At 47.8% G+C, this 21,139-nt stretch overlaps 1 protein-coding gene across 1 annotated transcript; it reads left to right on the forward strand.

Annotated features, from left to right (window-relative positions):
* Nucleotides 1-632: 632 nt before the first annotated feature.
* On the forward strand, nucleotides 633-19,462 carry LOC134395738 (class I histocompatibility antigen, F10 alpha chain-like). Its single transcript, XM_063121901.1, has 6 exons — nucleotides 633-687; nucleotides 11,662-11,931; nucleotides 15,841-16,116; nucleotides 17,182-17,466; nucleotides 18,125-18,211; nucleotides 19,422-19,462. The coding sequence occupies exons 1-6, from the start codon at nucleotides 633-635 to the stop codon at nucleotides 19,460-19,462; spliced, it is 1,014 nt and encodes a 337-aa protein (XP_062977971.1).
* The last annotated feature ends 1,677 nt before the right edge of the window (nucleotides 19,463-21,139 follow it).

Here is a 21,139-nt window from a genome sequence, read left to right on the forward strand (position 1 = left end):
GGGAAGTCAGGCCATAAAAGAACCGTTTCTTCTACAGCTTAGAATAATCCATTGCTAGGTTGATTTGGCATTGCGAAAGTGGAAAAAAAACAGCGACATTCTGCTGATCTATTAGGCTGTTGTTGTTTTCTGCTGCCCGAGTAAAAACAGGGCGGATTTGCCCCGGTGGCGTAAAGGAAGTTGGCTTCAGCTACTGCTTGACTTTTAATTCGACGCCACCCCGTGTGCCAGGCAGGCGCTGCGCCCACAGCCGGACTTTGAACGTGAAACAGTGGGAGTCCCCGGGCCAAGGCCGAGCCTCCTTCCCCGGCCTTCCTCCAGAGGCTTCACCCGCCTCGCCGGGGCCCCCCTCCGGCCTCTGCCCTCCCGCCTTCCGACGCGGAGTCCCGACCAAGGCGCAGAGCGGGGAGACTTTCTCTTTCCCTTTCCAGCGACCCGCCCACTTGCGGCGGATCTGCCCAGCAACCACCGCAGGACACAGCCCGATTTTTTTGAGTGGTCGAATATTTCCCCCCTCGGCCAATCCCGAGGCTTCCTCGGCGGAGAGGGCGGAGCGTTCTCCCCCCCACGCCCAGTCAGGGGGACTCGAGGGAGTCCGGAGCCAAGGATGCTCCTCGCGCGTCGGGCCGGCCATGGAGCGCTGCTTCTCCGTGTTGCTCCTGGGGGTGGTGGGGCCGCCCTGCTCCGGTAAGTCCCTCTGCGGGAGAGTAAACTGCTCTGGGGAGGGGGGAGCGCCGAATTCACCACCAACCTCTTTGCAATGCGTTTATTTGAGACGCAAGAAGGGGAGGCAGGGAGCCCCCCGTCCGTCCCTCCCTCCCCCCAATGTACTGACTCCGGTTTCGTATTGTTCTGGAGTGTCTCCCCTCTCCCCAAAGCCAGCTTGGGATCTGGAGCTAAATATGAAGAGGCAAGGCGGCGGGGGCGTTGTCGCTGTCCCTAAATTATGGGCGTCCTGCCGCCTTCCCCCTCAAAAGTTTACTCCGATCTGACTTTTACGCCTTCGGATGTGGCTCCTCGTCTGAGTTCAGACGACACGCTAATTAACCGTTGTTTCCCATTCTGTTGCTATTACGTGCCCCCCCTCCACTTGTCGTCCGAATTCCGCCCTGGTCCCCCAAAGACTTAACTGCTGCTTTTGTTGACGTGGGAGTGGGGCTGCCTGGGGGGCACTTGGAGCTTCACCCCATGTACCTGTTTCCCTCGAATTATACCCCAACAGTGCATCGCTGTAGCCGTTGTTGCTACCGGGCGGCTAGATCCTTTGCATACCAGGAAATGGGTTTAAGGGGGGAAATGTAAAAAAAATATATCAAGGGATGACCCAATCCGATTCAAATTTGGTATGCTTAAAGCGCTCCTTAAAATCTATTACTGTGCCGATTTTGATGTTTCTATCTTTAAAGCTTACGCAGATGTAAGCCGTTGTTTAATTTTTCTCAAATCCTGCTCCTGCGTCCCAGTGGCCGCTGGGATGATACCCTCGGAAGCTAGTTATCAAAATACGGCCTCAGAAAAAACTAGTATCAAAATACGGCAAGGCGTCTGCCTTTGAAGCAAAATTAAAGCAGGACGCAGGGGAGGACTTCACAATAAAAGCAGATTATAAGCTGGAAAACTTCGGAGTCCTTTGCACCCAATTCGCAGTGATTGCACAGTATAACGCTGGTGTGATAAAGCTCTTCGTCGTCTTGGTAACTTTTCTGTGCAGCAGCGGTGTAGTCTCAGCCATGATGTGCGAGAACCAAAGAACTTCTTAGAAACCCCGGTCAGGCTTCTTCCTTCTCGACCTCCCCCCCTCCCTCCCCACACATCCCAATTTCTCTTGGTGTCTCCCCCCCCCCCCCCCGCCATATCCCTTCTCTTGTTCTCTCCCTCCCCGCCTCCACCAATGAGTGGCTGGGCAGGGATTTCCAGTCTTAGAAACGTTCTTCTGCCTACACAGCACTCCTTAGATCCAACTCAGTTCTGTCTGAAATGGCCAGAAAAATTAGATATTTCAGTAAGGAGGGAAAAGAGAGCAGTCAACTTTTCACAGTGTGGAAGTTTTCTGACTTAAATAGGGACATAGGAAGCTGCCTTATAGTGAGTGAGGGCGTTGGTCTGTTTAGCCTAGTATTGTCGACACTGACTGGCAGCAGCTTCCCAGGGTTCCAGGCAGGATTCTTCCCTCGCCCTCCCTGGAGAAGCCGGGAATCCAATCTTCCGCATGCGTACTAAATGTGGCGTCCATGAAGGCATCATTCCATCAGCGGCCGCCTCTGGCAAGCTTAATTTTTCAGTGTTGCATTTGTTGTGGGACAACCTCCCAGCTCTGTCTTTCCAGTTGGTCTCTGCAAAAATGCAGCCGAGGAGAGATGTGGGCTGGCACCAAGGTTGGTCACCCCCCCTCTCCCTTATCGATTAGGGATGAAGATAAGCCACAGTCTGCAGAGGGTTTTTTAACCCATCATGCATTATTGTGTCATGTAGCTGTGACTCTGGGTTATTTTGGCTGGCTACAGAGCTGTGTGGCAAAACCAGGCAAAACAGTGGCCACTCTGCTCTTTGCTGGCTTACTAATTAGGAACACGGTAAAGAAACCAAGCGAGCCCTTTAAAGGAGGGAGGCTATGGGGTTTGGTCTCAATCCTGCAAAAAAACCCAACCCTGCCAATGTTACAGGCATCTCCCCTTTTTTGGGCACTTGACGGGGGCCAGGGGTTTGGGAGTCAAGTGACACACCGTAACTTAATAGCCTACTCACAAGAGCTGGAAGAATGACAAGGGCTTTAAACTGAATCTTACCAGATGTAAACCTCGAGGCAACAATGGATGAAGGCCAATGCACCACAGTACAGAGAACAGCTCCAATAGTGCCCCAAAATAGTGTCTGCAACAAGGTAGGAACAAAGCCAGACTATAGAACTCAGGGTCTTCGATGTCTATATACTAATGTCCAGAGCGTGGGAAACAAACAGAACGAACTTGAACTCTTATTACATGAAGGCAAATACGACTTGATAGGTATAACTGAAACTTGGTGGGATGACTCCCATGACTGGAATATAGCAATTGAAGGATATAACTTGTTCAAAAAGAACAGAAGACATAGAAAGGGAGGCGGAGTTGCACTATATGTTAAAAATACCTATCCCTGCACAGAAATACAGGCGGATCAGACTGGGAGCCCCATCGAGAGCATCTGGATTAAAATAAATGGGGCTAGGAATAAAAAGAACATGATAATCGGAGTCTACTACCGACCACCCAGTCAAGGAGAAGAAGAGGATGAAACCTTTGAGAATCAAATTGCCAGTGTTTCAAGGAAGTCTGATGTAATAGTGATGGGGGACTTCAGTTACCCTGATATCTGTTGGGAGACAAATACTGCCGAAAGTGACCCCTCTAAGAAATTCCTGACATGTGGGGGTGATAACTTTCTCCTACAGAAAGTGGAGGAAGGAACCAGACGATCTGCAATCCTTGACTTGATATTGATCAATAGGGATGACTTAGTGGATAAAACGGCAGTTGCGGGAACTCTGGGGGAAAGTGACCACATCATACTTGAATTCTTGATTATAAAGGAAGCAAAAGCTGAATGTAGCCATTCACGTACTCTGGATTTTAGGAAAGCTGATTTTAATAAACTCAGAACTATGATAAGTAAGGTCCCGTGGCAAGGGAGCCTAATGAGAAAAGGACTGCAAGATGGGTGGGAGTATTTTAAAAAAGAAATTTTAAAGGCACAATTACAAACAATTCCAACAAGGAGAAAAGGTAGAAGACAACAGAGGAAACGAATGTGGCTCCACAAAAAGCTTAGAGATGACCTGAAAACAAAAAAGGATACATATAGGAAGTGGAAGGAAGGCCAGGCTACAGGTTAAGACTTTCCTCTTTGCCCAGGCATATGGCGGCACATCTTAATCACCCACATGTTTAGTTTTTTAAACGGTTTTTAATGCTTTATGTGTGTATGTTCTGTGTTTTAGAATTTTAAATTTTGTATACTCATTTTTATCTCAATTTTAGAATTTCTGTAAACCGCCCAGAGAGCTCTGGCTATGGGGGCGGTATATAAGTGTAATAAATAAATAAATAAATAAATAAATAAATAAATAAATAAAAGAAGAGTACAGACAAGTGGCGCAGAAGTGCCGAAATGGCGTCAGGAAGGCTAAAGCTGTGAATGAGCTGAGATTAGTGAGGGATGCTAAAAGCAATAAAAAGGCTTTCTTCAGATACATAGAGTAGTAAAAGTCAGAGGAAAGAAATGGTGGTTCAACTGCTTAATGAGGATGGCAAATTGATAACAGATGACAAAGAAAAGGCTAAAGTGTTCAATTCCTACTTTGGCTCAGTCTTCTCCCAAAAGCGGGTCTATGACCCCCCTGGAAAAAGTGAAGCAGAAGTTGAGGGGGCAGGATTGCAGTTTGAGATTGATAAATGGTCAAAGAACACCTAATTTCCTTGAATGAGTTCAAATCTCTAGGGCCCGATGAACTGCATCCTAGAGTAATGAAGGAGCTAGGGAAAGAACTCTCAGAACCTTTGTCCATTATCTTTGCAAAATCATGGATGATGGGTGAGGTGCCGGATGACTGGAGGAGGGCTGATGTTCTCCCTATCTTCAAAAGGGGCAAAAAGGAGGAACCTGGGAAATACAGACCAGTCAGTCTGACATCCATCCCTGGGAAAAATTTGCAGCAGATTATAAAGAAGTCAATCTGTAAACACCTTGAAATCAATGCAGTGATTACTAGAAGCCAACATGGATTTGTCAGGAACAAATCCTGTCAGACTAATTTGATCTCATTATTTGATCAGGTAACCTCCCTTGTGGACTGTGGGAATGCTGTGGACGTCATATATCTTGACTTCAGCAAAGCTTTTGACAAAGTACCACATGGCATTCTGATTAACAAACTAGCTAAAAGTGGGCTAGATGGAACAACTATTAGGTGGATTCACAGAATGAGACTACCTGACTCAGCAATACTACAAACGAGAAGGATCTTGGAATTGTTGTCGATCACAAGCTGAATATGAGCCAACAGTGCGAAATGGCTGCAAGAAAGGCAAATGCTATTTTGGGCTGCATTAATAGAAGTATAGCTTCCAAATCACGTGAGGTACTGGTTCCTCTCTATTCGGCCCTGGTTAGGCCTCATCTAGAGTATTGCGTCCAGTTCTGGGCTCCACAATACAAGAAGGATGCAGACAAGCTGGAGCATGTTCAGAGGAGGGCAACCAGGATGATCAGGGGTCTGGAAACAAAGCCCTATGAAGAGAGACTGAAAGAACTGGGCATGTTTAGCCTGGAGAAGAGAAGATTGAGGGGAGACATGATAGCACTCTTCAAATACTTAAAAGGTTGTCACACAGAGGAGGGCCAGGATCTCGTCTCGATCCTCCCAGAGTGCAGGACACGGAATAATGGGCTCAAGTTACAGGAAGTCAGATTCCGGCTGGACATCAGGAAAAACTTCCTGACTGTTAGAGCAGTACGACAGTGGAACCAGTTACCTAGGGAGGTTGTGGGCTCTCCCACACTAGAGGCCTTCAAGAGGCAGCTGGACACCCATCTGTCGTGTATGCTTTGAGGTGGATTCCTGCATTGAGCAGGGGGTTGGACTCGATGGCCTTTTAGGCACCTTCCAACTCTACTATTCTATGATTCTATGATTTGTCTGATCATGTGGCGAATTACAGAAGCTTATTAACCCATCATAGGCTATTGTGCTGTCTGAACACTGCCATTGAATAGGAACTTAAAATAAATGTAAAAGTATAATTTATTCAGACAACAGTTACAAATGTACTGAGTTTACTGTTAAAAGTTTTAAAATATGATAATTTTATGAGCAAATCAAGTTTTACATAAAATAACTTTAGGAACAGAAAGGTTATTTTATGTTCCTAAAGCATCCCTTCCCAATCTGGTGCCCTGCAGATATTTTGGACTATAATGTCCAGCATTCCAGATTATTAGTCATGCTGTCAGAGGCTGATGGGAGCTGAAGTCCAAAATATCTGGAGGGCACCAGGTTGGGGAAGGCTGACCTAAAGCAACAAAGTGACTTTAGATCTTTCCCCAGAATTTCTTTTTTTTTCTTAACGCCCTTGGGGGGAAAACATTTTTTTTCCTCATAGCCTCAAAATTTCCAGAAACTTTATGTTACTAGCTGGCACCAACAGGAAAGGTAATAGTGAAGACAGAACCATAGAATAGTAGAGTTGGAAGGGGCCTACAAGGCCATCGAGTCCAACCCCCTGCTCAATGCAGGAATTCACCCTAAAGCATCCCTGACAGATGGCTGTCCAGCTGCCTCTTGAAGGCCTCTAGGGTGGGAGAGTCCATGACAACCTCCCTAGGTCATTGGTTCCATTGTCGTACTGCTCTAACAGTGAGGAAGTTTTTCCTGATGTCCAGCTGGAACCTGGCTTCCTGTAATGAAATGCTGAAATGTAGTTGTTTTTTGGTAAAAGATTCTCCTGCCAGATATGTCACTGCACACATCAGAATTCTTTTTTTTAACCAAAAAAATAAAAAGAAAGAAAAAGAACAGTAACACTAAGAGCCCAAATGGAACAGTAACACTAAGAGCCTAATTTTAAACAAATTTGCAATCCCTTTAATGGATCCAATGGTACTACTTTAAGTAGGCAGGAGTGACAGTTTGACTTGTGGCTTTGGTGGCATGGAACCCAGACCAAGATAGATTCAGAGGGACAACACCGCTTTCTGGTAACGTGAAATTTGTGACATGGCTTAGCCATGCATTTTCTCACCTTCTATGGCTATTAACTTCTCTGATGCTTCCAAAATAGGACTGGTTATTTGAGGCGTTTTACTAGGAAGAACAGCAGTTTTTACGAGGCTGTAAAACTCTGGCAGATCAGGAAATGCATGCCCTTCTTTTGGGATACTCGAAAGAGCCCTTTTGTATGGTCCAGCAGCACCAGCAGTAGTTGCAGTTGGTAACTGGTACGTTGAAATGCTAGTGCCATAGAATGTAGTTTCAGACGTAGAAGACGACAAGTTGTGGTCAATATTGTCGTACGCACTCATCGTGAATAGCCCTTCCTTGAAATTTGCAGGACAGAGGACTCCCTCCTTGGAACATTCTACTGCAACTTGAGAAAGTCCTGTGGTGATTTCAGTCAAACGGTTGTGTGAAATGGGCAATCCTAAATTGTGATCTTAGTTAATGAGAGTTTTATCTCAGGTTCTGGTGTACGTAGACAAAGCCTTATAAATACAAAGGGGTGGTTCATACGTTTTCTTCTGCCGGACCTGATTTCCAGTTGGACCATTTTTTTTGTGATTGAAAAGTATTAACTGAGCGATGGTTAAAGCTGGTTGTGTAGACTTGCTGTCTTTCACTTCAGTACTACCTAAAGCAATAAATATAATGTTGCAAGCAAACCCGAGGGATTTCTGGCAGTCAGTATCAAAACTTGCACTGAAATTAGTAGTACAGTGAAACACCTCTTTGCTTAACCTCATAATAAATCTTTGGGATGTTATGACATCGGCATCAATGTCTTCGGGTGCTACATCATGGGAAATATTTGTATTATCTTGAACTAGAACGTACTCTTTGCTTGTCTTCTCGGCCTGAAGTTGAGGGAAATGGTAGAGAAGTCTCTCTCTAAATCTGGTTGTATGAACTTCTGGTTGTGCATCCAGTCCTGTGAGCTCCACCAGTTTTGTCCTGAATATTTTTAAAGTACTCCCCATAGGGAATATGTACTCTATATTTTCAGAAACCAGTTTTTCATTTATAAATGATGCAATGTGTGCGAAAGCCATGGACTGACAGACAGTGTCTTCATTGACACGTTGCTTTGGCTTTTGCAGTTCTACAGACCTTGCTTCGTGGCATAGGTTGGCCATGCATCTGACACGGTACTTAGCTTCCAAAGCAATTCAATTCGTACCTTCCATTATAGCATGAAGATCAGTGTTATCAATGAGTGATGCTTTTTCACAAACATATTTCCTTTAGTGCATAAAAGACCAAATATTGTCCGTAAGTCTTGGAGGTGGTGTGGACGCATGACGTGTCTTGCGTGGCGTCTGTGATGATGATTCCCCACACGATTGTGGTTCATTTTGAATTGTTACCGCCTTCTTACAAGACTGTGAACATTTAACTGCATGGTTCAGATTTTTTGTGTTGTACTTAAGTGAACATTTTTTATGCCAACGTGCCTGCCTTATGTCTTTCAAAGGTATGCTGCGTTCCTTCTCCTTTGTCAAAATATTCAATTTTTACTTCATTTGTTAATCTTCCAAGTTCTTTAAATTTCACTAGATTCTCTGATAGTGTCTTGTACACGGCACTCTGTTCACCTGAATAAAAATAAAAAGACTTGTTACTTTTGAAAAGTTTAAGCTCTCTTAAACTGCGGTAGATGACTAAAATGTTTGATTAGTGAAGAGTTTTTAAAGAATAAAATTAATGAATAAAAATGTTCTTTTTTAATTAGTGCAATCAAAAATAGTTTTTTAAAGCAAATTTATTAAAATACCTACTTTAAAATAGTACCATTGAATTTTTTGACCAAAAAAAATTATAAAAGACACCTCAACTGCTTATCTACCCCATTTTTAAAATAGAGTCCACCATTTTGAAAGATGGCCGCCATATTGATTTCTAATTTTTGGGTGTGTGTGTGTGTGTCCCTATCTTAAATGACTTATTTAGGCCTAAAGGTTTACCTTCTTACCACAAATTGCCGGATCTTAATGGGTTTTTATGCGATCAGCCCCCACTAATCAGTGTTTCATTGGGAATGGCCCAAAACTTTGGGAGGTCATAAAATATCCAGTTCTTTATTTTTAAGTGTGCCCTGTGGGCGTCATGTGTTAAAGTACAAAAGCAGTGCTTTTGATTGGAAACAATGCTTGTGCATCTCAGCTCATGGTGGTTTATGGTATGGGGTCTTACCGGTCTTTCCATCATAGTAATATATGGTACGGAGTATCCCAAAGCTTTTCTTCAAGATGCAGAGGCAATCAGTTATTTACGCAGGCTGCTCCAGCAGCTCTGAATTGAACTGGAAGCCAAGAACCAAGATGAGCCTCATAGTTAGGGACAGATGTGGGCGGCCGTTCTGACAACTGGTCATGGGTGTCTGTGCTGTCCCCATGCCTCTGCCTGCCAGGAGAGATTTGTTAACAGTCTTCCTGAACCACCCAGAGAACTTCGGCTATTGGGCGGTATAGAAATGTAATAAATAAATAAATAAATAAATAAGAAAGCCATAAAGACTGAACTCTTCCGGCAGGCCTACCCGGTTGAATTTTAAGATGCCTTTTGATTATGTTTTACTTTAATATGTTTTTAATCAGTTTTTTGTATTTTATAGTGTTTTGTGTTTCGTATTGTTCCCCACCTCGATCTAGAGGGAGAGGCGGGTAAGAAATAAATAAATATATCGTTGTTGTTGTTATGTGCCCCTGTGTATAGACATTTTTCAGCCAGGTTAACGCAAACCACTTCTTTAAATCCAACAATCCTTATTAAACAGTCTTCTTTAACAAACAATAAAGAATGGTAACTTACATTCTACAAGAAACTAAAGAGGTAAACTAGGGAGAAATAGGTATAGGGTGACCATATTTTGGAAACCAAAAAGGAGGACAACATGGCCGTCCCAAGGGGGCGTGCCCACCAACATGCCCAGCCCCCAAGGGGGCGTGCCCACCCAAACATGGCCTTGGTCACAGGTCTGATTTCACAGCATACAATTAAGACAAACCTGTTTTACATAACATCTTAATGTTAAAATCACTGGAATAAAAAGCGAATGAGACATTCACTGTATCTGAAATTAACTTCACTCATTCTTACTTTTGTAGCTTTTGCTGTACTTGAAGCTTTTGCTGTACTCCGTGTGATACAGTCTCTTCCCTCAAATATCCTTTTTGACTGCAAATCCTTCACTGGATGACCATAGTCTCACCTTTCCTAACATTTAACACTCTTTCCACATCACCTTTCTCATATCCATACTCACAGATTCAGCATACTGCAACCACTGAACAAATGGAAGTAGTTGACAAGTACAGAAAAATCTAGTACAACGAACAAGCAAACAAGCATTCAGAAAGAGTATAAACTACTGTTCCCCTGCAGACATTAGCCATGGAACAAAATGGATTAAAGGCTAGCACCTCTTAGCTTGTTTCAACTTCAACCAGTGATAACAGTCAAAAACAACAAAGAAAAACACATCTACCTCATTGACATAGTAATACCTAATGAAAAAATTGTTGCAGAAGAGGAAAAGAGAGAGAAATATACATCAGTGGCTATGGAAGTTAAAGAACTATGGCAACAGGAAAAAGTTACAATTATTCCGTTAGTCACATCAGTCACCAGCATCACATTATTATTATTTTTTTATAGAAGACCTTCAGAAATTAGGCTGACCAAAATACATGCACGCCAACATCCAGAAAGTAGTCATACTTAAAACATGTTCAATAGTCAGAAAAATTCTGAATCAGTAAAAGACGGCATGACTTGGCAAAGCCCATCATGTTCACCTACAAAAACCACCATGAGCAAGAAAAGAGAGATAAATGACGATGAAGATGATGATGTTAATAATGGCAACCCTGTTAATTTTTAAAAAATATTTTTAAGAAGGATGAACAATTATCAGCAATTTTTACAAAACATACATCAGGCCAATTATATCAAACAAATTGGAGAGGAAGGTCTGTGGGTCAAAATGCATTATTTAATAGGACTATCACCTCCAAACCATCCCCCCCACTCACAAACAGAAAACTACAGCCCTCCCCCAAACACACACTGCAAACATGCACATGCATCCATTCACTCAAAGCAAGGCATCCCATTCAGCACACACACACACACACACACACACACACACACACACACACAAACTCTGGATCAGCCATTCCAACACACACACACACACACTCACTCAAACACCCCATGCACCCCTACACTCTCTCTCACACACACACCCTTCAGTCTTACCTCCTCCTTCTTCTTCTTCTTCTTCTTCTTCTTCTTCTTCTTCTTCTTCTTCTTCTTCTTCTTCTTCTTCTTCTCTGCTCCTGGTTTCTTCTCGCCTTTTGCTGGGCCGGTGCAATTGCGCTGACCCAACAGAAGGCTAGATCGGCCCTGGGAGGGCTGGGAGACGTGTTCCCGGAAGTCCAGGAAGGCGTCTCCCGGCTCCTCTCCTCCAGGGCCAATTTTGGGCTTCTCCTGCGCTGGCATAATCACGCCAGCGCAGGAGAAGGCTGAAATCGGCGCTGGGGGCGGGGGCTGGAAGATGTGTTCTGGAAGTCTGGGAAGGCGTCTTCCACACTTTCCCCCAGTAAATTAGGGCCAAGTCCCGGTTGCCACGGAGACGGCCGTGACTCCAGGGTTTCCCGGTGCATCTGGTCACCCTAAGTATGAATGCTGGCTAAAAGGGGGCGGGTAAAAAAAAAAACCTTCGCTCTGCCAGGTCCTCTGGGCCTCTTCTTGCCTCTTTGCTGTCTAGGCCTAAAATGCTAGACCACCATGGCTTCATGTGGCTTCTGAATGGGGTCGAAGGAGCTGCTGGAGGGAGGACAGATGGATGGAGGCTGAGGGGAATCCTCAGTTCTGGCCCTCCGCTAATTCTGCCCCTTTCTTTTTTCCAGGCTCCTCCTCCCACTCCCTACAGTACTTCTACACTGGGGTATCAGAGGCCAGCCAGGGACTGCCCAGGTTCGTGGCTGTGGGATACGTGGATGGCCAGCCCATGGACCACTATGATAGCAACACGAGGAAGAAGGTGCCTGCAGTGCCCTGGATGAGGAAGGTTGAGAGGGATTATGCTGAGCTCTGGAGAAACTCGAAAAGGCGGAGCAGTGAGTTGGTCTTCAAACAGAGCCTGGTGAACCTGCAGAATTACTACAACCAGAGTGATGGTGAGTGGATGATGGGACTTGGGGCACTGCTTTCACTTCCTACCAATACTCCTCTCCCCCAGGGGCTGGAGAGGGCTGTTGGGAGGGAAGAGCGAACGTCTTCTCAGCAGAGAAACGCCGAATAAAAGGATATTTCAGCAGGTGTCATTTATTTATTATTTATGCATTGCATTTTTATACTGGCCAATAGCCGAAGCTCTCTGGGTGGTTCACAAAAATTAAAAACATTCAAAGTAGAAAACAAACAGTATAAATGCATGATATAAGACGCAATATAAAAGCTCAACCCATTTGTATGCATGCAGCACCTGGTGAAATTCCCTCCTCATCACAACAGTTAAAGCTGCAGGAGCCCTGCCCTCTTTTGTATTTGGTCACACTAGTATAGCTACCACTGCATAAATGAGTTCTTACCCTTCAGTCAAATTAAGAATAAAATATAGGCTCAGATAGTTTCAGTTATGTCAGAAAGCATCAGGACTGCACAAACGCAGTGAAAGATCCTTATTGAGGGCCCTGCTACATCTCCACATAGCAAAGGATGAAAATATCATTATAAAAGATTGCACCATTGGTGTATATTTTAGAGAGAGCTAAGTGAACTGAATTTTTTAAAAATACAGACATTAAGATGCTCAAGATGTGGATATTGGGCCCGATAAAAGTGCAGTTACGGGAACTCTGGGGGAAAGTGATCATGTCATGCCTGAGTTCTTGATTTTAAAGGCAGCAAAAGCTGAGGGTAGCCGTACGTGTACTCTGGAGTTTAGGAAAGCTGATTTTAATAAATTCAGAATTATGATAAGTAAGGTCCCATGGCAGGTGACCCTCATGAGAAAAGGAGTCCAAGGTGGGTTTGTGTTGTGGGGAAGGATTGACTGACTGATTCAAAATGTATATCCTGGCGCCTTCTAGATTATGAAAACATGGTATATAATTTAGAATAAAATGAATATCACCAAAAACGTTAAAATACAGAATAAATAAAACTGAATGAACTGTCTTTATAGGTTTTTTGATCACTGCATCAGTTGGGGCTGTGCCAAGTGAGATATTTTTGGTAACACGAATGGGGTTGAGTGGCACAGTTTTCTCCTCACTGCCTACAATCTTTTCCAAACATCTTGTTTTTAGATTTGCACATCTACGTTGTTGTTGTTGTTGCTGAGAAAGTCAGGAGTTGGAAAGATCATCTCCCGTAGTCTAGTTCGATCATGAACTGCATTAATGACAATGAAAGGGTGTTTTGGCAGTGCCATGAAAAGAATCTTGTGCAGATGGGGGCCCTCTTCAGTAGATTCTTCCCAGAGGACCTGAGTGTGCAGGGCGGATTGTACTGGAGAAGGCGATCCCGCAGGTAGCCTGGACCCAAACCATGTAGGGCTATAAAGGTGATAACCCACACTTTGTACTTCGCCCGGAAACTAATTGGCAGCCAGAGAAGAGATTTTAAAACTGGTGTAATGTGGTCACCCCTAGGGGTACCAGTGACCAGCCTGCCTGCCCTATTTTGAAGTAGTTGAAGGTTCCGGACTAGGCACAAAGGTAGCCCTATGTAGAGTGCATTGCAGAAGTCGAGCCTCAAAGTTACCAGTGCGTGCGCTACCGTCTTTAGGTCTTCTGACTCTAGGAAGGGATGCAGCTGGCGTATCAGCCGAAGCTGTTAGTAGGCACTCCTGGCTGCCACATCTGTCTGGGCTGTCATTTGGAGCGACGGATCCAGAAGTTGGCCACTGTGTGAACACCGTGCTGGACTAGACGGACCCTCGGTCTGATCCAGCATCTGGGCTCTTCTTCTTATGTTCTTATACAGCCAGATTGTTCTCGTTCCATCCTTCATATTTAGCCCCAGTGGCTCAATTTTTAATTAATTCTACAGTCTGTTATTGTACTGTACGACTCCATTGAAATAAGTCATTCATGAATTGAGTCAACTCGATTAGGCAAGAGTAGCAGCAGGATACAACCCTAATTTTAATTTGGGAAATGTTAACAAAAGAGAGCTTCGGCTATTGGGCGGTATAAAAATGAAATAAATAAATAAATAAATAAATAAATAAATATAAAATAAAAAGCCCCGTAATGTTTGCATCTTTTCTTACAATGGCAAAGAAGTTTTGAGGCTAGGAGTGAATCATAAGCTGGATAATGGGCTCCCTCATTACAGTACAGTCATCACCTGTAGCCCCCTTGGCTTTTGGGAGACATTTGGGGGTGGGGGGACGACCCAGGATTGGCTGGGGCTTCTGGGAACAGCAAGGAAGGCTGCCTGGATTCGGATGAGAGCGTGCATGGCGGCCGTTTTGAAATGGGGCAAACCTCCATTTTGGTCAGCCCCTCTGGTCTTGGGCACCATGGAACACATTTCTTGGAAACACCTCCCACCCACCCGGCGCAAGGTCTCTCCTTCCAGATCCAGGTTATGGGATGGGTGGGTGCAGGGCAGAGAGCTGAGCAGAAGCCCTCTTTTCTTTGGTGGACCAATGAGGGGGGGGTCATGCCTCTTGGCTTTGCCGTTCTCATCCTGGGCCTCAAGGAACCTTAGTGGGGGGAGAGGGGGAAACACCAATGTTGCTATAACAAGATCCCCCCCATGAAAAAAGTTCCGACCCCACCCCCTGAGGTGTGCAAAGACCAGAGTCACAGAGGCTGGGACGGCCCTGATCTGACCCAGGAGGGTGGGGTTATGTGTGGGGTGGGGGCCCCTCCCTTGCCTTCTGAGGGGGCGGGGAGGGGCTGGTTTTGATTGACAGGAGCACCCCAGGCAAGGGGGGCCGGGGGGGGAATGTCAGTCAGATCAAGGTGGGTGAGAGAGAAAAGGACACGGAGAGAGAAAGTGGAGGGATTGAGCCTCTCTGGGTTTAAGGCAAGGTGACCCAAATTGAAGCTGCCTGCCAATGTACAGCTTCACCCCCCCACATACACAAAAAAACCCATGGCAGTTATTATGATGTTGGTGGGGAGAGTTGGAGGCCTGTCTGATGCTTTGGGGAGACATTTGGGGGTGGGGGGGACGACCCTGGATCGGCTGAGGCTTCTGGGAACAGCAAGGAAGGCCGACTGAATTCAGATGAGAGCGTGCATGGCGGCCATTTTGAAATGGGGCAAAAAAAAAACCCCATTTTGGTCAGCCCCTCTGGTCTTGGGCATCATGGAACACATTTCTTGGAAACACCTCCGCCCCTCACCCGCAAGGTCTCTCCTGCCAGGGAGCAGATCCAGGTTGTGGGGTGGGTGGGTGCAGGGCAGAGAGCTGAGCAGAAGCCCTCTTTTCTTTGGTGGACCAATGAGGGGGGGGTCATGCCTCTTGGCTTTGTCATTCTCATCCTGGGCCTCAAGGAACCTTAGTGGGGGGAGAGGGGGAAACACCAATGTTGCTATAACAAGATCCCCCCCATGAAAAAAGTTATGTTTCTCTTTCGAGGGGGAGGGGGGAGGATCCTGGGGGTCCCCACCCCACCCTCTGAGGTGTGCAAAGACCAGAGTCACAGAGGCTCTGACCCAGGAGGGTGGGGGGATGTGTGGGGTGGGGCCCCCTCCTTTGCCTTCTGAGGGGGAGGGGGAGGGGCTGGTTTTGATTGACAGGAGTACCCCAGTAAAGGGGGGCGGGGGGGTGTCAGTCAGGTCAAGGTGGGTGAGAGAGAAAAGGACACGGAGAGAGAAAGTGGAGCGATTGAGCCTCTCTGGGTTTAAGGCAAGGTGACCCAAATTTTAGGGCTCAGCAGCTAATAAGGTAATTCACCTATTCTCCGGCAGCCTCTTCCTTCTAGGAGCCGGAGAGAAAGAAATCTTGTCGGAGCCTCTTTTGTGGGGCTTCATGCCCGGAGGTGGGGTGGGTGGGTGTGAAATGGCTGCCCCCGCCCTGGTTTCCCCCACCTCATCTCTTCTCCTTCTTCCCTCCTCTTCCAGGGTTTCATACCTTTCAGCTCATGTACGGCTGTGAGCTGAGGGGAGACGGGGGCAAAGGAGGATATATACAGTTTGGCTACAACGGGAGGGATTTCATCGCCCTGGACAAGGAGACCCTCACCTGGACGGCCGCCGATACCCAGGCCCAAAGAAGCAAGAGGAAGTTGGATGCTGACAGGGCAGGTAACCAATACCAGAAGTCCTACCTGGAGGAGACCTGCATTGAGTGGCTGCGGAGATACCTGGACTACGGGAAGGAGACTCTGCTGAGGACAGGTGTGTACATTGGGGGGGGGAATAAGGGGTCTGTGGGGAGTAGCGAGAGACTGGCGGGGGGGGATTCCATCTCTTCTTCATCCCAGTGTGAGACCCAATCCACACATAACAAAGGGGGCACATCTGGGGCTGCCCCCCTTCAGACCCCTGCGGGGGGAGGGGTTTTCTGTACCCTCCAGATTTTTAAAATGAAAATCCCTGCAAGTAGAAAACTAGCACAATGTACAGAGAAATGGGGGGGGGTCAACTTCCTTCACTTTACCCTCTAAGTGTTGCAGTTACAGTGAATTCATTTAATTTTACTACTGAGGCGCCTTCCAATATATGGCCTCCCCCCCCACCTGTGGCCTGAAGTGGTCCAGCCCACCACCACCACACCTCCCTCCTCCACTTTGACAGATCTGGCCTGAAACACACGATCCAAGCAGATCCCCTGGTCAGGCTTGGGCTGGGCCAGTTCTGTCCAGACTGCGTGTGGGGAGGGAGCTGCACATGTGGGTCCTCCCCCCTGTAGCCAGAACCCCCTCCCTGCCCATGGAGAGCTGCCCCTGCCCTTTTCTTCCTGCCCCAAAGGAGACCCTCCCTCTCCCCTCTCCTCCCCCCCCTCCTGCGAGTGACAGGCTGAGGTCTCCCCTCCTCTCCCCCCCTCAAATCACTCCCTTGGGGGCAGGATCCTTCACTGCTCTCCAGAGGAGTCCCATGTCCACCTGTGGCCCATCCCAGCATTTGCTCATCTGCAGGGAACAGAGAGGATTATTGCAAAATGGTAGCCTCCCCTCCTATGGAACTCCCTGCCTCTGGAGGTCAGGCAGGCGCCAACTTTGTATTCCTTTTGGCGCCTCCTGAAAATGTCATCGTTCCAGAGACAGTTGTGAACGGCTAAGACTCATACAAAGCCTGACAAATCCCCTTGCTTTGAGGTCTTTCAAAATCTCTTGGGGGTTCAGTCTTTGCAGTAGGACCAGATGCCCCCAAGGGGTGTTTTCCTGCTCTAAAGAGCAAAGCATCCATCCTGCCAGGCGCTGGAGAGGCTCTGGGTTAACTCCGAGGCTGCTTCTTTTGCAGAGCGCCCCGTGGTGAAGGTGACGAGCCAGGCGGAGCATGACGGCACGGAGACCCTCGTCTGCCAGGCCCACGGCTTCTACCCCAAGGCCATCGAGACCACCTGGAGGAGGGACGGGGAGGTCATGGACCATGCAACCTTCCGCAGGGACGTCGCCCCCAATTCGGACGGGACCTACCATGCCTGGCTCAGCATTAAGGTCGACCCCAAGGATCGGGACCGCTACCGGTGCCGTGTGGGGCATGACAGCCTGCTGGAGCCTCTGGACTTTGCTTGGGAGGAGACCGGTGGTGAGAGACTGGGGGTGGTGGAGGGTCTTCATTGTGGTGGTGGTGGGGATTAGTGAGAGGGGAGGACTCTAGGAGGTGCATTTTCCCCATTGAAGATGGAGACGTAACCCCACCCTCAGCAGAATCACAGACTGCATTACAAACCCCCTCCTTTTCTTGGATAGAAACGAAGTTTTTAGGATTTTGTAGATTTCGACACCCTTGTCGTCCTTCCTGGCCGGAACCTGCTGCCTTGGAGGCCGTTAACTGACATTGCGCCCTAGGGAAGAGCTCTCGGTCTTTGTCTCTCTCTGCAAGACTGAGTGGCTCTGAAATCACGAGATTTCTGACCGAATTTATATTATTGGAGGCAAACATGTCAGCAAAATGGGAGGAGTCAAGCCTTGTTATGGCTCCTCCCTTTGGGAAGAGACCCTCCCCCACCTCCCAGCCCAGCCCTGCAAGGACTTTTGCAGACTTTCGCAGGGGATGATGGGTTGGGGGGTGGGCTGTTCCTTGGACCTCTCCCCTTCTGACAACTGCAGCGTCTTCTCCCTCTGTTGACCCCCCCCCCCCCAGGCCTCATGGGCCATCCGGGGCCTCCCCCATCCCAGCAGAAGGGTGTTTTGGGGGGTTCCCTTCAATCTCTTTGCTCTTTCTCTCCATTCACCTTTAGCATCCAACTTGGGGCTCATTATCGGGTGTGTGGTGGGGGCTGCCGTTGCCCTGCTGGTAGCTGGGATCGTTGGGATCTATTTCTACAGTGAGTATAAATGTTTCTGCTGAGTTTATCTGTCTTTTGTGAGGGGAGGGAGGAGGTTCAATACAGTCCAGGTCTTTGAGGCAGGGCTGGGCTTCTGAGTCCCCCCCCCCCATCTTTCATTCAGACCTCATATTTATTTATTTATTTATTACACTTATATACCGCTCCCATAGCCAGGGCTCTCTGGGCGGTTTACAGAAATTCTAGAATTGAGGTAAAAACAAGTATACAAAATTTTAAACTCTAAAACACAGAACATACACACATAAAGCATTAAATGCTTCATGATGTGCATCTGAAGAGTCGCCCTTCAGATCCAATTGTGTCTCAACTCCATCTGATGTTTGGAGGGTTCTGCCTCCACACCAGGCCTGGCCCAGGACAGGTTGCTGCCTGAAGCAAGACCCCCCCCTCCCGCTGCCTCCCCCCCTCCACAAGGCCTCCCCCCCCACAAGAAGCAGTCTCTTGCTCACCCCCTGCCTTGCCTTCCCTCCCCGCCACCCCGGCTTCCTTCCCCTCGCAGGGGCCCACGTGCTGCCTGTAAGGTCTTTCTGCCTTCGGGAGCCGTGCAGCATCTGCATGTCTGGCAAAGTATCGGCAGAGATCCCAGGACTTCTTGTGATCTTAACTTCCAGGCCATTCGTGGGCCTGTGCTAGGGCAAGTCAGGCAGCTGGCCAGCAGGGCAGGGGAGGCCAGGGGTGCAGTTGGGTGGGGGCGAGGGGGTAACGGCTGCTTCTGGATCCTGCCCACTGGCTGCCTGGCCGGCCAAGAAGGTGGGCAGCTGGACCAAGCGGCGGCCGAGCCTTCCGGCCCTGCTCCACCCCACTGGCGGTGAGAGGTCTCCTAGTTCTCTCCCTTTCAAAGTGGGTTGAAAAGCAGCGCAGAAAGCTTAGAATAGGAGTCAAAACACCCCCACCCCCCCACCCGGCTTCTTCAGGTGCTGCCCTGAGCTCTCTTCCAGGGTGGTTCCAGAGGGAAGGACCAGAGGCATCAGCAGTGACTTTGGAGCAAACCCGGCGTCTGCTCGATGCGTGGAAAGCTTTTGTACTAATGGCCATTTCTTGGAGCGCCTGTGAGACCCCCTACTTTGGAGGCTGTGAGGAAGGGGTGGGAGAAACATCTGCCGGGGGCCCTTCGTCAGGGCAGAGGGTGAGACTGGATGATCTCTGGGGATCACGTTGAGTTCTGACTCTGATTCTTTCTTTGCAGAGAAACATCAAGATGGCTACAGAGCAGCATCAAGTGAGTGATCCCTTCCTCTTTGCCCGTTTACTCCAATTCGGCCTAAGCCTTGGGTGGTAAATGAGGACGTAGGGGGATGAGTTCAGTCTCCAAGCTGTGTCTCCAAGCCTTCGGCTGCCCCTGAAGCCACAGAGGAGGACCTCCTGCTACCATCACAGTTCTCTTTCCCTCCCTGAGAAGGTACCTGGGAAAGGTGGGTCCTCATTGGTGTAAAGCCGGGCTCCTCCTCCTGTGTGTAGATCCTGAGAAAGGATCCTTGTCCCAAGGAATAAACGACAGAGAAGGATCCAGGCTGAGGGATCCAGGCTCTCATTTTGCTTTCTTGGTTTGTTTCAATGGATTTTTTTATTGATTCATTTATTTATTTATTACATTTCAATACTGAGCTGTAGCCAAAGCTCTCTGGGCAGTTTACAGAAGATGAAAACATGAAACATTAAAAATCGATATACAGAATTTTAAACCATTGAAACCTCAAAACAGACCACATACAAAGACCACATCCTTTGGAAAACAACTTCGAACTCCCAGCCCGACCTAAAGACAAATCTGGGGTCGATTAAAACTCAACATCTGCTGTTAAACAGCTGAGAGAATAGAAAAGTCTTGACCTGGCGCTGAGAAGGTGACCATGTTGGCACCAGGCAGGGCCCCCCTCCTTCACTGCAGATATTTTCAGGGAGCCTCAAAACGATCAAAGCTCTAAGAAGTCGTGGTTGGGAGAGGAGAGGGCAGGAAGGAAGGAAAGAAGGCAGATCTCAACCGAGGAGGGATGATCTCTTTGTGACCTTCAGCTTTGGCTGCTTGGTTCAAATATGGACGTGAATTTTGCACCCGCAGTCACCCTCCGCCTGCTTTGCTGTCCCCCTTGAAATTTAGAGACTGGGCTGCCTCAGGTCTCTTAGTTCCTGCCTGTCCGCTCCCTTCCTGCCTCTGCTCTTCTATACGGCTGATGGGTCTCAAAGCAGCTCTTAGCTGGGGTCACACATTTGAAGTGTTTTTTATGCCTGCCCTTATGGAAATCACGGCTGGATCACACTCCCGACTGAGAAGCTCCACGTTACAGCTGCCCAGGGTTTGTTTAACCTCCCACCACACCCTCTCCCACTGAACTGAAGGCTCCAGAGACGCTCTCCATCTGGGTGGATGGAATTGGAGTTCATTGGGGGAAGAACAATCCAGACCTGTAACCTAGAATCAAACCCTGCATTCTAATTCTGGCTTCCCTCACCCACAACGACCCCCAATTCCAGATCCAGACATCCCAGGAAACCACTCAATGGGGGCAAGCCCCAGCACGCTTGCTCGCTCGCTGCCACTCATTCAGGACAACCCAGGGTTTAAAGAAGCCACGGGTGGTTGTGACATGCAAACCAGCTCCTGTTCCCAGAACCTGGGGGAAGGAACTCTTTGCACCCAGGGGACTCCCTGCCCCATGCTTTTTTCTCCTGGTTGCAGACCCTTCACGGCTCCATACAGCTCGAAAGAGCAAATAGGTCAAAAGAAGGGGCTGGATTTGAGGAGCCTTTGCCAGCTCTGAGCCTCCTCCCTCTCCCCATTCCTCCGTCCTTTAACCCACTGCCCACTCCGCAACGCCTTCTCTTCGCCACCCAGTCCCATCGAAGGACAGGAGTGTTGAACGGTTTGGGTAGCTGTGGAACTCCCTGCCCCAGGAGGTTCGCTTG

This window comes from Elgaria multicarinata, chromosome 3 (assembly GCF_023053635.1).
Source record: "Elgaria multicarinata webbii isolate HBS135686 ecotype San Diego chromosome 3, rElgMul1.1.pri, whole genome shotgun sequence".
Lineage (NCBI taxonomy): Eukaryota > Metazoa > Chordata > Lepidosauria > Squamata > Anguidae > Elgaria > Elgaria multicarinata.